This window comes from Leucoraja erinacea, chromosome 14, assembly GCF_028641065.1.
Source record: "Leucoraja erinacea ecotype New England chromosome 14, Leri_hhj_1, whole genome shotgun sequence".
Lineage (NCBI taxonomy): Eukaryota > Metazoa > Chordata > Chondrichthyes > Rajiformes > Rajidae > Leucoraja > Leucoraja erinaceus.
This window is the reverse complement of record NC_073390.1, coordinates 21,170,960-21,194,179: the sequence shown is the minus strand read 5'-3', so window position 1 is coordinate 21,194,179 and position 23,220 is coordinate 21,170,960. Positions and strand designations below refer to the sequence as shown.

At 44.9% G+C, this 23,220-nt stretch overlaps 1 protein-coding gene across 1 annotated transcript in view; it reads right to left on the bottom strand.

The window, feature by feature from the left end:
* Window positions 1–385: 385 nt before the first annotated feature.
* aadac (arylacetamide deacetylase) overlaps window positions 386–23,220 on the bottom strand; it is a 38,653-nt gene continuing 15,818 nt past the window's right edge. The window contains exons 2-5 of the mRNA XM_055645747.1: window positions 10,538–10,760; window positions 5,856–5,925; window positions 3,215–3,386; window positions 386–2,356 (exon numbers count right to left, since the gene is read on the bottom strand). Of these exons, the coding sequence (XP_055501722.1) occupies window positions 1,745–2,356; window positions 3,215–3,386; window positions 5,856–5,925; window positions 10,538–10,760 (1,077 nt within the window). The 3' untranslated portion in view covers window positions 386–1,744. The remainder of the gene's footprint in view (window positions 2,357–3,214; window positions 3,387–5,855; window positions 5,926–10,537; window positions 10,761–23,220) is intronic.

Genomic DNA, 23,220 nt, shown 5'->3' with positions numbered 1-23,220 from the left:
CAAATGCAACTAGGGTAAAACACAACGCGCTGGAGTAACTCAGAGGGTCAGACAGCATCTGTGGAAGGAATGGATAGGCAATGATTTGGGTCAGGATCCATCTTTAGTTGCTGCAAGTTGGCTAGATGGAGAGGTAGTAACAAGGAACAAGGAACAAGGATGATGGTTTACCAAAGAAAGACACAAAATGCTAGAGTAACTCAGCGGGTCAGGCAGCATCTCTGGAGAATGTGGACAGGTGATCTTTCAGGTCGTGACCCTTCTTCAGTCCATTCAGATCCTGAACTGAAACATCACTAATCCATGCTCTCAAAATCTGCCTGATCCACTGAGTTACTCCAGCAAGTTGTGTCTTTCTCTTGATGGAAAGCAACTATTTTGTCTGGGGGGGGATAAGGAGATGGGACCATTTAAAGTTTTTGTCACGATATCAAGAGAAAACACTTCTTGAGGCTGAGGAAATTCTCTTCCAGTTAACGAGGTATCAATGAAAACTTCGAAACCTGGAGTAAAATGGAAAATATTGAAAATACTCGGGAGGTCAGGCAGCATCCATGTAGAAAAGATGTGAATTAATGGTTCTGGTAAATGACCTTTGATCGAGGTACCAATCTGAAATGATGACTCTGCTGCCCTCTTTCCACAGATGCTGCCAGACTTGCTGAGCATTTCCAACATTCTGTTTTACCTCAAACTTCCAGTATCTGCCGAATATTACTTTTTACAATATCAAGACTGAGTTTGACAAATGTTTGTTGGGCAAATAAAGAATTAAGGGACAATCAACCAAGGCGGGTAACTGAGTTGACAAAGATGAGGAGTTGAGGGCTATGGGGAACTGGCATAGAGGAGGAATCAGGGCCAACATCGAGTGGCACAGTGGCTCAGCAGGTAGAGCTGCTGTCCCACAGCACCAGAGACCCAGGTTTGATCCTGACCTGGGTTGCTGTCTGTGCGGAGCTTGCACACTCTCCCCGTGACCGCGTGGGTTTGGTGCGAACTAGTGCGAATGGTCTCGGTGGGCTGAAGAGCCTATTTCCACACTGTATCTCTAAGCTAATCAACCACGATCACATTGAATGGCAACAGGCTTGAGGTGCCTTGAGCTAACTATTGCTTCATGTTCATATGTTCCCAATGAATGAAGGAACAGGCTTGAGGGGCAGAATGGCCTCTGCCCATTCATAAGATTTTGGAGAAGCCAAGAAACCCGGTGTGAATGTCTAAGCCATGTGCGGTCAAACTCCCCCACTGTTCTGTACCCTGTAAATTTCCTTTAAAACCGTCACTTCAAGTGATTATAATCCCTGACCAAAAGCACTACAGTAAAACTAGAGGTTAAATACAAAGATAATCATGGAGGTGGATCATTAGGAAATAAAATCACTTGCTGATTGCTTACCCTCAGAATAAAAGGACGTGCCTTCAGAAAGGAGAGGAGGAATTTCTTTAGTCAGAAGGTGGCGAACCAGTGGAATTTGTTGCCTCAGATGGCCGTGGAGCCCAGGTCATTGGGTATTTTTAATTGACAGGTTCTTGATTAGTACGAGTGTCGTGGGTTATGGGGAGAAGACAGGAAAATGAGTTTGAGAGGGAAAGATAGACTGACCATGATTGAATGACAGAGGAGACTTGATGGGCCGAATGGCCTAAATCTGCTCCTATGAACGTATGAACACATGAACTATAATCCACAGGTGTGGTACATAGTGGAAGGCCGGTGAGAAATATTTTGTGAACCAATTTACAAATTCTCCTGCAACCAGTCTATATAACGGCCCAAGAGCTTCTGACCGATGGCAAAGTTGGTTGGCCAGGTGATGAACATGAGCACGCCGTGGAAGCAATCGTCAAAGTGCTCAAGGGTGACGTGGACCCCGGCTCCCCGCAGTCTCGTGGCGTACATGACCCCATCGTCCCTCAGCACGTCGAACTCGCACGTCATGATGAAGGCCCGAGGCAGGGCCCTCAGCTTCTCGTCTGGAGCCAGCAGTGGGGCCGCCCTTGGGTCGAAGATCCCGGGAACGCTGGTGGAAGAGGTGCCCTCGTTCCCCTGGCCGGGCGGGGAATACTTATACTGCTTCCTGAATTTCTCGGGCAGAAGAATGCTCCAGTTTACCAGGCTGTTAAAATCTCTGTCTTCACGGCCGGTGTGGGTATTGTCCGTCATGTCCTTCAGGAGCAACTTGTCCCGGCTAAAATACTCACTCCAAAACCTGACCATGAGGGTCTTGGGCAGGATGGGCATGTTTCCGTTTTGCTGGTAGGAGGGAGTGTTGAAGTCAATTGTCTGCAATGCAGGGTACACCAACACTTGGATCTTGATTGCAACTTCAACTTTAGGGTCTTCCTGGATCTGCAAAACATCCCCTTTGTTATTTAGTGCACAACATACAGTAACTAAAGATGTGAGCTGTACATTTTCATACCTCTAGTTACCCACTCCCCTAACTCGCAGTCTGAAGAAGAGTCTCGACCCAAAACATCACCTATTCCTTTCCTCCAGAGATGCTGCATGATCCGCTGAGTTACTCCAGAATTCTCTGTCTATCTTCGGTGTAAACCAGCATCTGCAGTTCCTTCCTGCACTAAAGATGTGTTTAGTTGATTTTAGAGATACAGCGTGGAAACAGGTCCTTCGACCTAGTGAGTACCTGCCAACAAACGATCACTTGTACATTAGTTCTATCCTACACACGAGGGACAATTTACAGAAACCAATGAACCTTCAAACCCACATGTTTTGTTTAGTTTACTTTTAATTTAGTTTAGTTTAGTTTAGATAGACACAAAATGCTGAAGTAGCTCAGCGGGTCAGGCACCATCTCTGGAGAAAAGGAATAGGTTGACGTTTCGGGTTGAGATCCTTTTTCAGACTTTAGTTTAGTTTTGTTTTGTTTAGAGATGCAGCATGGGTACAGGCCCTTCGGCCCACCGAGTCCATGCTCACCTGCAATTACCCATACACTAGTTTTATCCTACACACTAGGAACATTTTACAGGTCAGTTAACCTACAAATCTGTGGGTTTTTCGAGTGTGGGAGGAAATTGGAGCACCCGGAGAAAAACCCACAGGGTCACAGAGGGAACGTATAAACTCCGTACAGATAGTATATGTAGTCATGATTGAACCTGGGTCTCTGGTGCTGTAAGGAAGCAGCTCTACCGCTGCACCACTACACTGCTTATAACTTTGATGGTCTTCCACAACTACCTGTTGAGACACCGCTGCCGCGAGGTTGCCTCCGGCGCTGTCCCCAGCTACAGCAACCCTGCCGGAATCCACCATGTATTGGGCCAAGATCTCCCGCTGGAGAAAGTACTTCACCACGGCATAGACATCATTAAACTGATCGGGAAAATGGTGCTGCGGTGCTAACCGATATCTGTAAGATAAAACAGGCATCAAATTTAACAAATGATCATCAAACTCTATAGTGTTGGCCATAAATAGAATTTACTAGCTCACTAGCAAGAGTTATTTTGTGTACAAAAATACCGCGTCAGGTTCCTAGTAAATGGATAGAAAAGGTTTTGAGGGATATTGGCCAAACGTGGGCAAATGGGATGAGCTGAGGTGGGATATCTTAGTCGGCATGGATGTTGGGCTGAAGAGCCTGTTTCAATGCTGTATCACTCTACGACTCTGCCTGTCCACGTGTCTTTTAAATGTTGTTATAGCACCGCCTCATTTCAGGAGCCACTGTTTCAAATTCCAGAAGTTTAGTTTATTTAGTTTAGTTTAGTTTAAAGATATGGTGTGGAAACTGGCCCTTCGGCCCACAGAGTCTGTGCTGACCAGCGATCCCTGTATACTAGCACCATCGTACACACTAGGGATAATTTACACTTTTATTTTAACCTAGTTAAAGTGGTGATGTACTCCAGAACATCATGACTTTATGTTTCTGCATTTTCAAGTTGAGTTTATCCAAAACGAAAATATTCATGAAATCTATTTTATGCTTAGCATCAAAAAGCACGCCTGGCTTTTCCACGGTGGTTTTAGTTTTGTTTAGTTCAGAGATACAGAGTGGAAACAGCGTCTTCGGCCCACCAAGCTGGCTCCGACCATCAATCACCTTTGAACTGATTCTCTCCTGCACACTATGAACAATTTACAGATGGCAATAAACCCACAAACTTTCACGAATTTAGGATGTGGGAGGAAACCGGAGCACATGGTGGAAACCCATACGGTCACAGGGAGAACGTACAAACTCTGTACAGACAGCGCCCCTTGTCAGGATCAAACATGGGGCTCTGGTGCTGTGAGGCAGCAACTCTACTGCTGCATCACTGTGCAGCTCTGCATTATATTTTCCAAACATTTCGATAAAATTGTTAGAGTTGCTATATCTTTTTACAGTAATAGTTCTCATTCAAAGGACTTTGCTCACTAACCATGGAATGCATGGCAAAATATTTGTCCCTCAACAAAAAAATTCTTAAAACTGAAAGGCTTAAATCAGTAGTAGAGACCTATCTGTACATTAAAGAAATCCCATCTGTTTTCAAAAGAGAACCTTATGGACTGATGCTAACAATAAAACCAACTAATGGAACTGCAATGAGCAGTCAACACTAAATCTCTGCCCCCACTATCTGCTGGTATCCATAACAAAATTCTACCTTGGGATTATCCCATTAACTACAGTGTTGCAGCTGGTAGAGCCGCCGCCTCACAGTGCCAGAGACATGGGTTCAAACCTGACCTTGGGTGCAGTCTGTGTGTGGAGGTTGCATGATCTCCCTGTGACCACGTGGGTTTTCTCTGGTGCTCCAATTTCCTTCCAGATCCTAAAGACTTGTGAGTTTGCGGTTAACTGGCCTCTGTGAAATGACACGTAGCATGTAGGGAATGGATGGGAAAATGGTCTAACATTGAACTAGTGTGAATGAGTGATCGATGGTTGGTGTGGACAAAGTGGGCCGAGGGGCTGTTTCTATACTGTATCACTAAACTAAACTAAACTCCATCCAGTCCGTCATAACAATGTATGAATGTACAATCTCGGACTTGTACAATGTAATTGTTATATGGTTACAATAATAAAAACTCCCGGAATAAATATAATTATCCAGATTATTTTCTTATCAAAAAAAGACCCTTAAAATTGGTCTTGACTGAGCTGAGAATTCTTGAGCATAAGTTGGAGGTTTTCTGTATCCAAACAAGCTAGATTTATGTATGATAAGTGTTTGACAGCTGGGCCAGTACTCGCTGGTGTTTAGAAGGGTGAGCGGGGACCTCATTGAAACATACCCAATAGTGAAAGGCCTGGATAAAGTGGATGAGGAGAGGATGTTTCCACTAGTGGGAGAGTCTAGGACCAGCCTCAGAATAATGGAACATACCCTTTAGACAGGAGATGAGGGGGAATTTATATCGCCAGAGGGTGGTGAATCAGTGTAATTCATTGCCACAGGTGAAGGCCGTCGTTGGGTATTTTTAAAGCGGAGATTCTTGGTTAGTAAAGGTGTCAAATGTTACGGAGAAAAGGTTGGAGAATGGGGTTGAGGGGGAAAGGTGCAGTAGACTCGATGATTAATTGAATGGTGCAGTGGACACGATGGGCTGAATGACTATTGAACATACGTTCTTATAAGGTCATAAGGAACTGCAGTAGAATTAGGCCATTTGGCTCATCAAGTCTACTCTGCCATTCAATCATGGCTGATCTATCTCTCCCTCCTAATCCTATTCTCCTGCCTTCTCCCCATAACCTCTGACTCCTCTACTAATCTTATGTTCCTGTTCCTACGACTTATGATTCGATTCTGCTCCTATAATTATGAACATGAACATATGATCCTAGTCGATAGTGTGAGAAAAAAACAGTAAAATTCCTTACTCCACAGAAACAATAACTGCATTCAGTTCTGTTGCAGTCTTTCTTGACAGGGCATCGTAGGGTTGCATTTCTGAAAGTGAAATGAGAGGTTCAGTTATCAGCAGGAAGGAAAGCTTGAAAGTGTCAATATAAATGGCAAAATACATTCATGCCTCAGGACTGTTATAGAATCAGCATCTCCAATGCCTATATCATTGTCAAGTTCCCCACAATCAAACACCTATGTTTTGATTTTTGGCACATTGGGCTTCATCAGTCAGACTATTGAATATTGACATTGGGAGGTTGTGTTGAAGTTGTACAAAACATTGGTGAGGCCACATTTAGAGTATTGTGTTCAGTTTTGGTCACCCTGTTATATGAAAGGGGTTGTTAAGCTGGAAAGGGTGCAGAGAAGATTTAAAAGAATGCTGCCAGGGCTTGAGGGGTTGAACTACAGGGAGAGGTTGCAGCAGGCTAGGAGTTTTATTCTTTGGAGTGCTGGAGGATGAGGGATGATCCTATAGAGCTGTACAAGATCATGAGAGGAATCGATAGGGTAAATGCTGTCTTTTCTCCAGGGTAGGGGAATTGTGAACTAGAGGACATAGGTTTAAGATGAGGGTGGAAAGATTTAATAGGAACCTGAGGGGCAACATTTTTACACAAAGGTTGGTGGGTGTATGGAATGAGCTGCCGGAGGAGGTAGTTGAGACAGATTCTATCAAAATGTTTAAAAAACCTTTAGACGGGTACATGGATAAGGTAGTTTTGGATGGATATGGGTCACAAAAGCAGGCAAATGGGACTAGGCCAGAATGCCAACTTGGTCAGTGTGGACAAGTTGGGCCAAAGAGCCAGTTTTGACGCAATTATTAGGTCCGCTAAACTTCAGAAAATACATCAAGCTAAGCTCTAGCCTGCACCCATCCAATGTGCACATAAGATTCCACAACAATAAATTAATGACCAAGGATGCTCTCCCCATTTTCCTGGGCGTAGTCAACAGCACGGAGGAAGGTTATCTGGTCAGAAAAAGGCACAAAGTGCTGTAGTAACAGTGCATCATGCAGCATCCCTGGAGAACGTGGATAGGCAACATTTTAGGTTGTGACCCTTCTTCAGACTAAGCAGGAAAGAGGAAGGTATTTACATTACCACAGTTAGTACGGCACAGTGGCGCAGCGGTAGAGTTGCTGCCTCACAGCTCCAGACACCCGGGTTTGATTCTGACCACGGGTGCTGTATATATGGAGTTTGTAACATTTTCCCTGTGACTGGGTGGGTTTTCTCCAGATGCAGCGGTTTCCTCCCATACTCAAAAGACATACAGGTTTTTAGGTTAATTGACTTCTGTAAATTGTCCCTAGTGTGTAGGATAGAACTAGCGTATGGGTTTTGGGTCAGCCTGCATTTCTGGAGAAAAGGGATAGTTTAGTTTAGTTTGGTTTAGTTTAGTTTATTGCCACATGTAACAAGGTACAGTGAAAAGCTTTGGTTGCATGCTAACCAGTCAGCAGAAAGACTATACATGATTACAATGCAAGACAGTTCAGGTCTGGACCCTTCTTCAGACAGCATCTCTAGAGAACATGGATAGGTGACGATTCTGGTCCACACCCTCTTCTGAATGAAAGTTATGTCTTCTATAAATAAGAAATACTACACTTGTCGTATTACCTCCCCCCTTGGCTCCATCCAAGGACCCAAGCAGTCTTTCCAGGTGAAGCAGAGGTTCACCTGCACCTCCTCCAACCTCATCTATTGCATCCGTTGCTCCAGGTGTCAGCTGCTCTACATCGGTGAGACCAAGCGTAGGCTTGACGATCGCTTCGCCCAACACCGCCGCTCGGTTCGCACTAACCAACCTGATCTCACGGTGGCTCAGCACTTCAACTATCCCTTCCATTCCAAATCAGATCTTTCCGTCCTGGGCCTCCTCCATGGCCAGAGTGAGGCCCACCGTAAATTGGAGGAGCAGCACCTCATATTTCGCTTGGACAGTTTACACCCCAGCGGTATGAACCTCTAATTTCAGGTTGTCCCTGCTTTCTCCTCCCCTTCCCAGCTCTCCCTAAGCCCACTGTCTCTGCCTCTTCCTTTCTTCTTCCTGCCCCCACCACCCTCATATCAGTCTGAAGAAGGGTCTTGACCGGAAACATTGCCTATTTCCTTCGCTCCATAGATGCTGCCTCACCTGCTGAGTTTCTCCAGCATTTCTTTCTACCTTTAATCTACATATAGATCGGACCAACCAAATTATTAACAGTGCTGAGGAGGAGAATTTCCTGGAATGTATATGGGATGGGTTTTTAAACCAATATGTAGAGGAACTGACTAGAGGGCAGGCCATCCTAGACTGGGTATGGTGTAATGAGAAAGGATTAGTAAGTGATCTTGTGCAAGGCCCCTTGGGCAACAGTGACCATAATATGGTGGAATTCTGCATTAGGATGGAGACATGATTAATTCAGAGATTAGGGTCCTGAACTTAAAGAAAGGAGACTTTGAATGTCTGAGATGGGAATTGGCTAGGATAGACTGGAAAATTATATTAAAGGGTTGACAGTGGAGATGCAATGGCGAAGATTTAAAGACCCCATGGATGAACTCCAGAAATTGTTCATCCCTGTCTGGCAAAAAAATAAAACTGGGAATGCGGCTCCACCGTGGCTGACGAGGGAAATTAAGGATAGTGTTAAATCCAAGGAAGAGGCACATACTGTAAATTGGCCAGAGGAAGTAGCAAACCAGTGGACTAGGAGAAATTTAGAACTCAACGGAGGACAAAGGGGTTAATTAAGAGGGGGGAAAAGAGCATGAAAGCAAGCTTGCGGGGAATATAAAAACTGATTGTAAAAGTTTCTATAGGTATGTAAAAAGGAAAAGATTAGTGAAGATGAATGTAGGTCCCGTACAGTCAGAGACAGGTGAATTTATAATGGGAAACAAGGAAATAACACAACAGTTAAATAAGTACTTTAGTTCTGTCTTCACTAAGGAAAGCACAAACAATCTCCCAGAAATACTTGGGGACCGAGAATCCAGTGGGAGGGAGGAACTGAAGGGAATCCACATTAGTCAGAAAATTGTGTTAGGTAAACTGTTGGGACTGAAGGCAGATACATCCCCAGGACTTGATGGTCTCCATCCCAGAGTACTCAAGGTGGCCATAGAAATTGTGGATACATTGATGATCATTTTCCAATGTTCTCTCGACTCCGGATCAGTTCCTATGAACTGGAGGGCAGCCAATGTAAACCCACTTTTTAAGAAAGGAGGGAGAGAGAAAGGGAATTATGGACCAGTTAGCTTCACATCGGTAGTGGGGAAGATGCTGGAGTCGATTATGAAAGATGTTATAGCAGCGCATTTGGATAGCAGTGACAGGATCGGTCAAATTCAGCATGGCTTTATGAAGGGGAAATCATACATGACTGAACTTTTGGAATTTTTTGAGGATGTAACAAGTAGAATGGATAAGGGGGAGCCAGTGGATGTGGTGTATCTGGACTTTCAAAAAACCTTTGTCAAGGTCCCACACAAGAGATTAGTATGCAAAATAAGAGCACATGGTATTGGGGGTAGGGTATTGACATGGACAGAGAACTGGTTGGCAGACAGGAAGCAAAGAGCAAGAATAAGTGGGTCCATTTCCAAATGGCAGGCAGTGACTAGTGGAGTGCCGCAAGGCTCGATGCTGGGATCTCAGTTGCTTACAATATATATTAACGAATTAGACGAATAAATTAAATGTAACATCTTTAACTTTTTGGATTGCACAGAACTGGGTGGCAGTGTGAGCTGCGAGTAGGCTGCAGGGTGACTTGGATAGGGCGAGTGGGCAGAAGCATGGCAAGCATATAATGTGGACAAATGTGAGGTTATCCACTTTGGTGGGAAGAACAGGAAGGCAGAATATTATCTGAATGGTGTCAGATTAGGAGAAGGGGAGGTGCAACGAGACCTAGTTGTGCAGTCACTGAAAGTAAGCATGCAGGTACAGCAGGCAGTGAAGAAGGCCAATGGCAAGTTGGCCTTAATTTCAAGATGAATTGAGTTCAGGAGCAAGGAGATCCTACTGCAGTTGTACGAGACCCTGGTGAGACCGCACCTGGAGTATTGTGTGCAATTATGGTCTCCTAATTTAAGGAAATACATTATTGCTATTGAGAGAGTGCAGCGTAGGTTCATCAGGTTAATTCCCGAGATGGTGGGACTGACCTATGATGAAGAATGGGTCGTTTGGGTTTGTATTCGCTGGAATTTAGAAGGATGAGAAGGATTCTCATAAAAACGTAAAACATTCTTAGAGCATTGGACAGGTGAGATGCAGGAAAAATGTTCCCAATGTTGGGGGAGTCCAGAACCAGGGGTCACAGTTTAAGAATAAGGGGTAAGCCATTTAGGACTGAGATGAGGAAAACCGTTTTCACCCAGAGAGTTGTGAATCTTTGGAATTCTTTGCCACAGAAGGCAGTGGAGGCCAATTCACTGGATGCTTTCAAGAGAGAGTTAGATTTAACTCTTAGGGCTAAGGGAATTAAGGGACATGGGGAAAAAGCAGGAAGGGGGGACTGATTTTGGATGATCAGCCATGATCATATTGAACTGTGGTACTAGCTCGAAGGGCCAAATGGCCTACTCCAGCACCAATTCTCTATATTCTATCTCATTAATTGGAGAATTAATTTACCACTTACTTGCACTTCCCAAACACCAGCCACCGCCGTGCATATAAATGACCGCCCGCCGCAGTCCTGGCTTCCGACGGGTCGGCTCAAAGACGCGGACGGCAACCCCGTTAAAGGTTGTGTCCACCACGGTGACATTTTCGTCGGACGTGGGCCCCACCATCTCCGCCACCGTGAGCAGCATCATCACCTCCATGTAGTGCTTCAGCCCAATGAACTCAGTCAGCTCAGCCTAGACCAACAGAGAAACAGAGATAACCATGTGAATCTGAACATTGGTAGTCGTGATATGCTTCTCCTGCAATCCGTTCGCCTCTAGTTGGCCTTACTTGTCCATTGCCTGACCCCCCGTCCTTGGTGGAAAGGTTCCCCTGGACCAATACCTTTGAACACAAGTCCATCAGGCAGTGCTCAGCACGGAACATCCTGCTGGCGCTGCAAGAAAGGCACTTGATGGACCCTGTGGCATTGTCTGGTGAAATGCCTCGTAAGCAACACTCACCAACAAGCACTTTGGCTCCTCATTGAGAGGGGCCCTCCCAGTCAATCCTTCCTGCACTGTTGGAATCTTATTGTTGGCGCACTTTGCCCTCGGGATGGCTGCTATGGAGAAGAGACAGTTGTCCACATTTTCGTAGAGTGTGGATTTGACTCCACAGAAAGTTGCAAGGGTCCCTGTCAGGGTTTCTCCCTAACAGCTGTAGCAGAGGGCCTTATGGACTGTACAGCCAATGGACTGTTCCCAGGGACACAATCTGAGACGGACGGCTCGAGGTGCTGCTGGAAGGTCATCAACTCGATGAAAGACACTCTTTGGTCTGCTCTTGTTGCTCTCCCAGCAGAGCAAGATGTTGCCAACTGGCCCGCTCCAGGCTGAGGGACACACTGAAGCTCAGTACAGCCAATGCCAAGGCTCAATGGGGGAGGACCACAGTCCAGGGTCCTTCTTCTGCTGGACATTGGGAAGTAGGGTGAAGTGGGGACAACCCTCAAATGAGGGAAGGAATATCACCCCAAGGGGCCACATGAGTGGCAAAGTTGCCGGGTATAATGATATTTCTGTAGTAACTACCAAATACAACGCTATAGATATATGTATAACCGCTGAGAATGTCAGAAGAATTTTTGCACAGTTCTTGTTTTGTACATATTTTTAATTCCAAATAAAGTTTAATTTTGATTTTTTTTTAAACTTGTCCATTGCCATTTTGGAGTCATAGATTCATACAGCATGGAAACAGGCCCCTCAGCCCATCTCAACCCTGATGCCCCATCTACTCGAGTGCCAGCTGTCCATGTTTGGCCAATATCCCACTATGTCCTATCCATGTATATATCCAAATGTCATTTAAATGTAGCTCCAGTATCTGCCTCAAAAACCCCCCTCTGGCAACTCGTTCCATGTACCCACCACCAAAGATACCAGAGGAGCTCCTCTAGTATCTTTGCTCCCCATCTGTGTGGAAAAAGCTCCCCTCAGGTTCCCACTAAATCTTTCCCCTCTCACCTTGAACATTTCCTCCGTTCTTGTTTCCCCTACCCTGGGTAAAAGATGACCTATGTCTCTCATGATTTTATATGCCTCTATAAGTTTACTCCACAGCCTCCTGCGCTTGTACGGTCCTCTGAACATAGCAGAAATAGGATGCTTAATTACTGTAAGCAAAATATGTACAATCAAATTATGAGAATATGGTATCTCGTTAGCAGTGGTTTAGAAGGAAATAGACCAAAAGTGCAGAAGTGGGACTGGCTTAGAAGGGCATCTTGGTAGGTTGGAGAGATGGGCCAACGGGCCTGTGCTGTATGATTATGACTAAGTCAAGATGAGGGAAAAGACCTTTATTTAGCTCAACAAGAAATCAATAACTAAGGGGCATCAATTTATGATATTTGGCAGAAGGATTAGAAATGGATCACAATGAAACGTTTTGAGAAATTAGGGTCTGGAACATATATATGGTCTGCAATGATAGCTAAAGCTTCATCACATTTAAGAAGTAATTTTGGTAAGACAAAGCAGGGCAAAACTTACACAGTAGAAATAAAGTGCTGGAGTAACTCAGCGGGTCAGGCAGCATTTCTGGAGAAAAAGGATGGGTGACGTTTCAGCTTCTTCAGACTCAGAGAGTGTTGTAGTACAGAAAGTGAACGTGCATAGTTCCAAGATAGTGGCAACACAGTAGAACCTGTCCAAATGTCTTTTAAATGTTGCAATTATACCTGCCTCTACCTCTTGCAGGTCATTCCACATTCCCACCATGCGGAATGGAGATGAATATATTCTAGACAGTCAAGATGCTGTACATAAGACCCGAAGACAGGGGAGCAGAATTAGGCCATTCAGCCCATTGCGTCTACTCCACCATTCAATCATGGCTGATCTATCTTTCTCTCTCAACCCTGCTGCCATCTCCATGTCACCTTTGATGCCCTTTTTAATCAAGAACCTATTAATGACTTTAGCTCCACAGCCGACTGTGGCAACAAATTCCACAGACTCACCATCCTCTGGCTAAAGAAATTCCGCCCCATTGAATCAAATGCATCCCATTGGTTCAGTGGTACTTTCTTGTCATACCTACCAAGGCACAGTGAAATTGATCTTTGCACATAGCTTCTGCAGTCTCTGCTGTTATGTAAAAAATGCAGTGGCCAGTTTACGCAGTTTTTAAAAGAAGTAGCACGAAAAAGAACAAACCATCTGTTTCTGTGATGTTTGAAGGATAAATGTTTTGCAGTACATTAAGAATTAATTTCCTGTTCTTTTACCCAAAAGGTGGAATGTAAGAGAATTAGTGCCATCTGGTGCCATCTCATGGTAAAGCAACAATTACAAGTGCAAAGCATTTCAGAGTCAAAGCCAGGATGATGGATTACAATGTTTAGTTTAGTTTAGTTTATTATTGTCATGTGTACCAAGGTACAGTAAAAACAGTGAAAAGCTTTTTGTTGCGTGCTACCCTTAACAATCTTATATGTTTCAAAGAGATTCCCTCTCATCCTTCTGAACTCCAGAGTGTACAAGCCCAGCCGCTCCATTCTCTCAGCATATGACAGTCCCAACATCCCGGAAATTAACCTTGTAAACCTACGCTGCACTCCCTCAATAGCAAGAATATCCTTCCTCAAATTAGAGGACCAAAACTGCACACAATACTCCAGGTGTGGTCTCACTGTACACTGCAGAAGGACCTCTTTGATCCTATATTCGACTCCTCATGTTATAAAGGCCAACATGCCATTCGCTTTCTTCACTGCCTGCTGTACCTGCATGCTTACTTTCATTGACTGATGAACAAGGATCCCCAGATCCCATTGTACTTCCCCTTTTCCCAACTTGACGCCATTTAGATAGTAATCTGCCTTCCTGTTTTTGCTACCAAAATGGATAACCTCACATTTATCCGCATTAAACTTCATCTGCCATGCATCTGCCCACTCCCCCAACCTGTACAAGTGACCCTGCATTCTCATAGCATCCTGCTCACAGTTCACACTGCCACCCAGCTTTGTGTCATCTGCAAATTTGCTAATGTTACTTTGAATCCCTTCATCCAAATCATTGATGTATATTGTAAATAGCTGCGGTCCCAGCACCGAGCCTTGCGGTACCCCACTAGTCACTGCCTGCCATTCTGAAAGGGACCCATTAATTCCTACTCTGTGTTTCCTGTCTACCAACCAATTTTCTATCCATGTCAGCACTCTACCCCCCAATTCCATGTGCCCTAATTTTGTCCACTAATCTCCTATGTGGGAACATATTAAATGCTTTCTGAAAGTCCAGGTACACTACATCCTCTGGCTCTCTTTTGTCCATTTTCCTAGTTACATCTTCAAAAAATACCAGAAGATTAGTCAAGCATGATTTCCCCTTCGTAAATCCATGCTGACTCCGATCCTGTTACTGCTATCCAAATGTGCAGCTATTACTTCTTTTATAATTGACCCAGTATCTTCCCCATCACCGATGTCAGGCTAACTGGTCTATAATTCCGTTTTCTCTCTTCTGCCTTTCTTGAAAAGTGGGATAACATTAGCTACCCTCCAATCCACATTGGAAAATTATCACCAATGCATCCATGATTTCTAGAGCCACTTCCTTAAGTACCCTAGGATGCAGACCATCAGGCCCTGGGGATTTATCAGCCTTCAGTCCCATCAGTCTATCCAACACCATTTCCTGCCTAATGTGGATTTCCTTCAGTTCCTCCATCACCCCAGATCCTCTGGCCACTACTATATCAGAAAGATTCTTTGTGTCCTCCTCAGTGAAGGCAGATCCAAAGTACCTGTTCAACTCATCTGCCATTTCCTTGTTCCCCATGATAAATTCACCTTATTCGGTCTTCAAGGGTCCAACTTTGCTCTTAACTAATTTTTTCCTCTTCACATACATAAATAACCTTTTACTATCCTCCTTTATATTCTTGGCTAGCTTACCTTCGTACCTTATCTTTTCTCCCCATATTGTCTTTTTAGTTATCTTCTGTTGTTCTTTAAACATTACCCAATCCTCTTGCTTCCCGTTCATCTTTGCTACGTTGTACTTCACTTTAATTTTTATACTGTCTCTGACGTCCCTTGTCAGCCATGGTCGTCCCACACTCCACTTGGAATCTTTCTTCTTCCCAGGAATGAACTGACCCTGCACCTTCTGTATTATTCCTAGAAATACCTGCCATTTTTGTTCCACTGTCATCCCTGCTAGTGTATCTTTCCAGTCAAGTTTGGCCAGCTCCTCCCTCATGGCCCCATAGCCCCCTTTATTCAACTGTATCACTGACACCCCTGATCTACCCTTCTCCCTTTCCAATTGTAGATTAAACCTGATCATGTTAAGGTCACTACTTCCTAATGGCTCATTAACCTCGAGGTCCTTTATCAAATCCACTGTATTACATAACATTAAATCCAGAATTGCATTCACCCTGGTAGGCTTCAATACAAGATGTTCTAAGAATCCATCACAAAGGCACTCTACAAAGTCCCTTTCTTGGGGTCCAGTACCAACCTGATTTTCCCAGTCTACCTGCATGTTGAAATCTCCCATAACAACCACAGCATTACTTTTGCTACATGCCAATTTTAACTCCTGATTCAACTTGCTCCCTATGTCCAGGCTACTATTTGGGGGCCTGTGGATTAGTCCCATTAGGGCCTTTTTACCCTTACACTTCCTTAGTTCTATCCATACTGACTCCACATCTCCTGTTTCAATGTCACCCCTTGCAAGGGACTGAATTTCATTCCTCACCAACAGAGCTACCCCACCCTCTCTGCCTACCTGTCTGTCTTTTCGATAGGAGGTATACCCTTGAATATTCAGTTCCCAGCCCTGGCCCTCTTGCAGCCATGTCTCTGTAATTCCCACAACATCATACTTGCCAATTTCTAACTGAGCCTCAAGCTCGTCCACTTTATTTCTTATACAGCTCTTTGACCTCCGTATTCACTTCCCCCCTCGTACCGCTCGCAATTGGCCCTGACCTTACTCTGTTGTCACCTTGAGCTTTCCTTCCCATTAATTCGAGAATCTTTTGTAATTTTTCCTGTAGTTACTTCCCCTTCAACTCGATCGTTATACTCCCAATTTGCCAATCCCTTCCCCCCACTATTTAATTTAAACCCACACGTGTAGCCCTAGCAAACCTGCCTGCCAGAATGTCGGGCCCTGTCCTATCCATGTACCCATCTAAATGTTTCTTAAACATTGCGGTAATACTTGCTTCAACTACCTCCTCCAACAGTTCTTGCCACACACCCACCACCCTTTGTGTAAAAAAAGTTCCGCGTCACGTTCCTATTAAATCTTTCCCCTCTCACCTTAAACCTATGTCCTCTGGTTTTCGATTCCCCTTCTGTGGGCAAGAAACTCTTGTGCATTTATCCAATCTATTCCTCTCATGATTTTGTACACCTCTATTTGATCATCCCTCGTCCTCCTGCGCTCCAAGGAATACAGTCCTAGCCTGCTCAAGCTCTCTCCAGAGCTCAGACTCTCAAGTCCTGGCAACATCCTCGTAAATCTTCTCGGCCCACTATCCAGCTTAAATTCCAGTTGTTTTCATGTGTGGTCATATCTGGGAGCAGATAAAATGGACGGAGCATGCAATAAACCAATCAAACCACCCACCTGCCCTTGAAACTTCACCAGTGTCAGCTGCATACTCTGTAGGTCAGAACGTACAGATCTAAAATGGGACAGGCCATGCATGGCTTAAAGGGATTTCTTCTATCCCTTTAATCAAGGTTTTTGGTCATCAATCCTAATAGTTCTCCACTGTAGCTTGTTTTATTTGATAATACAATGCCACATTAATGGCATCAATAATCAGAAGTGTTTAAATTTCACACCTGGCAACTTTTGCGAGGATACAAAAAAATCATGGAGAAACTCAGCGGGTGCAGCAGCATCTATGGAGCGAAGGAAATAGGCAACGTTTCGGGCCCGGGTGTCAGCCCGAAATGGTGCCTATTTCCTTCACTCCATAGATTGGAGCACAGGAGGATGTGGGGTGATCTTATAGAGGTGTACACATCATGAGAGTAATAGATCGGGTAAAAGCACAGAGTCCCTTGCCCAGAGTAGGGAAATCAAGAACCAGAGGACATTGGTTTAGGTGAGGGGGGGGGGGGGGGGGGGGGGAGATTTAATCGGAGCCTGAGGGGTAACTTTTTTACACAAAGGGTGGTGGTCTGTGTAGAACATGCTGCCAGAGGAGGTAGTTTATACAAGTACTATTGCGACATTTAAGAAACATTTAGGCAGGTACTTGCATAGGACAGGTTTAGAGAGATATGGGCCAAATGATGGCAGGTGGGTCTAGTTTAGATGGGACATGTTGACCGGTGTGGTCAAGTTGTGGGCGAATGCCCTGTTTCCATGCTGTAAGACTCTGTGACTCTACTGTATGTACTGACAACAACAATGAAATTATCACATCAGTAGCTTAATAGGCCTGTAAACACAATACACATAGATGATACTGTATGTAATAAACAAAAAAAAAAGATAAATAATCAGAAAACTAGAGCAAAGAAAAAACTGTCCTGAGTGAAACCAAAGACATTCCATAGAAGTTTAGAGGAGAGGTTAGCGTTGTGTAGTGCTCCAAAACCTGATGGTTGGGAAGAAGCTATTCTTGAAGAATACCCAAGTCCTGAAGAATGTTCCCGATCCGTTACATCACCTCTCCCTGTTCTCCAGGATGCTGTCTGGTCCGCTGGGTTCCTCCAACACTTTGTGTCTATCGTTTGTATTAACGAGCACGCGCAGTTCCTTGTTTCTACTATTTTTCATCCTGGTGGTCATGTTTTCCAGACTAGTGTACCTTCTTCCCAATGGTAGGAATGAAGTTGAGGATGGACAATATATTAATGATAGTTAAGATGGTCTTCTTCTTCTTCTTCTTCTTCGAGTCCACACACAAGATTAGTTGTTCAGCCAGAGCTGAACACACCACGGCATCTGCATACAATGGTGTCTGTCTTGCGCTTCTTGTGCTTCTTGTGCGTGGTGGTGGAAAGATTGGTGAAAACAGGGCCACAACGTGAACGCTCTTTCCTTGACCCCAGTTAAGATGGTTATAAAATAATAATAATACCCTGCCTGGCTTGGTCCTGCCCCCACCTCTCTTCCCGCTTTCTGCCTCTTACTACAATCAGTCTGAAAAAGGGTCCCGACCCAAAACGTTGCCTGTCCATTCCCTCCACAGATGCTGCCTGACCCGTTCAGTTCTTCCAGCAGTTTAGTTTTATTCAAGATTTCATCACCTGCAGTTCCTTGTGTCACTAAATTGGAGGTCGCTCATTTAACTGGGCAAATTGGAACGTCCACTAAAAGACAGATCGAGCAAAGAGCAAAGCAGAACACCAGTAGCAGTTTGATCGAGAAGACGTTGAAGTTGCGAACACAGTAGTTGATCTCAGGCATGTGCTTCTCATGTCTGATTTCAGTTCAACATTTTGAATGTCTAGACATTGATTAAGGACCGAGAGAGGCTGCCAAAAGATAAGTTGTCAACTGAACAAGCCCGATCTCCAAGGTCTGTACACAAAGCAACTGCCAGCTAAGGAAATCCACAAACATAGAAACATAAAAAATAGGTGCAGGAGTAGGCCATTCGGCCCTTCGAGCCTGCACCGCCATTCAATATGATCATGGCTGATCATCCAACTCAGCATCCTGTACCTGCCTGCTCTCCATACCCCCTGATACCTTTAGCCACAAGGGCCACATCTAACTCCCTCTTAAATATAGCCAATGAACTGACCTCAACTACCTTCTGTGGCAGAGAGTTCCACAGATTCACCACTCTCTGTGTGTGAAAAAACATGTTTTTCTCATCTCGGTCCTAAAAGATTTCCCCCTTATTCTTGAACTGTGACCCCTTGTTCTGGACTTCCCCAACATCGGGAACAATCTTCCTGCATCTAGCCTGTCCAACCCCTTAAGGATTTTGTAAGTTTCTAAACGATCCCCCCACAAAGCAGGGAGGGTTTAAAATATCTATTTCAAAGATGCACTTTAGCATTGCTAATTAAAGGTAAATTAATCAGAGCAGTCTAAAACATTCACTGAAAAAGGCCCCTATCAGGTGGCCTAGCTAATGAAAAGAAAGAGTTGCATTAATACAGGGTCAGGAAGAGCTGCTACCTCACAGCGCCAGAGACCCGGGTTCAATCTCAAACAAGTGATGCTGTCTTGTAAGCATTTAATGCAGTTGTGAATAGGATTCCAACCAATTGTGAATGCTTTCCATGGTACCCCATCTACACTAGTCCCACCTACCTACATTTGGCCTATATCCTTAGATGCCAGGAGGCATTTTCCTTGGGTAGAAAAGTGCAGAACTAGAGGGCATAAATTCAAGGTGAGAGGGATTTCTTCTGTGTGCTGCTGTAGAAGCAGGTGTAATGGCAACAATTAAGACATTTAGACAGGTACATAGATAGTTTAGTTAAACATACATCTTGGAAGATCTGTATAGGAAGGAACTGCAGATGATGATTTACACCGAAGATAGACACAAAATGCTGGTGTAACTCAGCGGGCCGGGCAACATCTCTAGATGGAAGGAACGGGTGATGTTTCGGGCTGAGAAGGGCCTGTCCCACTGAGTTACTCCAGCATTTTGCATCCATCTTGGAAGATAAATCTTAAAGATACATTTTGAGCCCACCAAGTCCTTGCTGACTATTGATCACCCGTTCACACTAGATCTATTTTATCCCACTTTTGCATCCACTCCCTACACACTAGGGCCAATTTACAGAGGGGGCCAATTTACCTACAAACCTGCACGTCTTTGGGATGTGGGAAGAAACCAGAGCATGCAGCGGAAACCCACATGGTCACAGAGAAAACGTGCAAACTCCACACGGACAGCACCCAAGGTCAGGATTGAACCTGGGTCTCTGGCACTGTGAGGCAGCAGGTCTGCCAGCTACGCCACTGTGCTGCCCAAAAGATAAGGAATGCTTCGAGGGATATGTCAACCAAAGACAAATGGGACAGCCTCAGCTTTAAAACCTAGTCAGCATGGATTGAGAGTGTACAAAGGGCCTCTTTCTGTGCTGTATGACACAGTAACTCTAAAATAGATTTAGCATAAGTTAAATGAATGGGTAAGTGGTTGCTACAGACATTATTGTATCAAGCTTAGTCTGGTTGGAAAGCTATAATTTAGGTGTCTTTTCTTACAAGTAAACAACATATGGCAGCATTAGTAGGAACATGGAGACAAAGTTATGGGCAGCACAATAGAGCAAGTGGTAGAGCCACTGCTTCACAGTGCCAGAGGCCCCAGTTCGATCCTGATCTGGGGTACTTTCTTTGTGGAATTTGCACGTTCTCCCTGTGACCGCGTGGGTTTCCTCAAGGTGCTCCGGTTTCCTCCCACATTTGAAAGACGTGCGAGTTTGTAGGCTTCTGTAAATTGTTCCTAGTGTGTGGAATAGAACTGTTGGAGGGGTGATCACTGGTTGTTGTGGACTCAGTGAACCGAAGGGCCTGTTTCCACACTGTATCTCTAAAACTAAAACTAAAACCTAAATTGCCTAGGATGGAGCATTTCCGTATTGAGGAGAGATTGTTCCGGTTTCCTCCCACAACCCAAAGACGTGTTTGTTTTTGCAGGTTAATTGGCCTCTGTAAAATGCCCCTAGTGTGTAGGGAGTGGATGCGAGAGTGGGATTACATAGAACTAGCCTGAACGGGTGATTGATGGTCGGCGTGGATTCAGTGGGCCGAAGGGCCTGTTTCCACGCTATATCTGTAAATAAACTAAAGATTTAGAAAAGCTGGATCTAACATCGCCAGCTAACCTGATGAACATACCCAATCGTCAAACCCTGGAAATCGAAAGGAAACAGCAGATGGTGGATAGCTAAAGTAAAAACAAAATCAGGAAATACTTTTGAGCGTATAAAACTCAGCAGTATCTTCAAAGGCAACCTGACCTGCGAAGTATTGTTAACATTTTATGTTTTTATTACCAAATAGTTCGTGCAAACTGCAACAAAAATGCTTTTCCTTAAATTTTCGAATGCTCAGTCACCACACAATGCTGAGCCTTGGGTTTTGTGTAAGTGATGGATGACAACCACAGATTAGATGACAGAACATGGAACATAGCACAGTACTGCACAGAAATAGACCCAACCAACTCCTAATGTCTGCACTGAATATGATGCCAAGTTCAATTAATCTCCTCTGTTTGCAAATGATCCATATCCCTCCATTCCCTGCATATCCATGCACCGATCTAAAAGCTCTTTAAACACCACTATTGTATCTGCTTCCACCACCACCCTTTGCAGCGCTTTCCAGACACCCACGGATGGCTTAATGGTTCTTTATTGTCACGTGAACACTGCACAGTGAAATTCTTGTTGCATTGATCACGCATGCACAAGTCACCTTATCCAAAGCAAGCGCTGTCTGCGGAGGGTGCTCAGCATCGCCAAGGACTGCTCTCACCCCAACCATGGACTGTTTACCCTCCTACCATCCGGGAGGCGCTACAGGTCTCTCCGTTGCCGAACCAGCAGGTCGAGGAACAGCTTCTTCCCGGCGGCTGTCACTCTACTCACTCAACAACGTACCTCGGTGACTGCCAATCCCCCCCCCCCCCCCCCACCCCCCCCCCCCCCAGACACTTATTATTATTTATTCAAATCGTTTGCTATGTCGCTCTTCAAGGGAGATGCTAAATGCATTTCGTTGTCTCTGTACTGTACACTGACAAGGACAATTAAAATTGAATCTGAATCTGAATCTGAATCGGATTTTGGCGCCATTTACACTAAGACAAAGTCCACAGTGACCTGTGTGGGTTTTCGTCTGGTGCTCTGGTGTCTTCCTACACAAAGAATTACAGGTTTGTAAGTTAGAAACATAGAAACATAGAAAATAGGGGCAGGAATAGGCCATTCGGCCATTCGTGCCAGCACCGCTATTCAATATGATCATGGCTGATCATCCGGAATGATACCCCGTTCCTGCTTTCTCCCCATATCCCTTGATTCCGTTAGCCCTAAGAGCTATATCCAACTCTCTCTTGAAAACATCTAGAGAATTAGCCTCCATTGCCTTCTGTGGCATAGAATTCCACAGATTCTTAACTCTCTGGGTGAAGAAGTTTTTCCTCATCTCAGTCATAAATGGCCTCCCCCTTATTCTTAAACTGTGACCCCTGGTTCTGGACTTTCTCAACATTGGGAACATTTTTCTTGCATCTAGCCTGTCCAATTCCTAAATAATTTTATACGTTTCTATATGATCTCCTCTCATCCTTCTAAATTCCAGAGGATATAAGCCCAGTGAATCCATTCTTTCATCATATGCCAGTCTGGCCAGAACAGAAAATGCTGAAGTAACTCAGCGGGTCAGGCAGAACAAAGGTGCACGGGTGAGGAGAGGGAGCAAGGAAGGAGACGACTGGAGGCCCGCATCAGCCTGGGACTCGACTCCTGACCAACATACACCACAAACCAACTGACTCACATGGCTATCTGGACTACACGTCTTCCCACCCTGCCCCCTGTAAAGACGTCATCCCCTACTCCCAATTCCTCTGCCTATGCCGCATCTGTTCCCAGGATGAGACGTTCCACACCAGGGCATCGGAAATGTCCTCGTTCTTCAGGGAACGGGGATTCCCCTCCGCCACCATAGATGAGGCTCGCACTAGGGTCTCATCCATACCTCGCAACACTGCTCTCTCTCCCTATCCCCGCACTCGCAACAAGGGCAGAGTCCCCCTAGTCCTCACCTTTCACCCCATCATCCGGCAAATACAACAAATAATCCTCCACCATTTCCGCCACCTCCAACGTGACCCCACCACTTGCCACATCTTCTCATCTCCGCATATGTCTGCCTTCCGCAAAGACCGCTCCCTCCACAACTCCCTTGTCAATTCTTCCCTTCCCTCCCGTACCACCCCCTCCCCGGGCACTTTCCGTTGCAACCGCAAGAAATGCAACACCTGTCCCTTCACCTCCCCCCTCGACTCCATTCAATGCCCCAAGCAGTCGTTCCAGGTGCGACAAAGGTTCACCTGTATCTTCTCCAACCTCATCTACTGCATCCGCTGCTCTAGATGTCAGCTGATTTACATCGGTGAGACTAAGCGGAGGTTGGGCGATCGTTTTGCCGAACACCTCCGCTCAGTCCGCAAGAA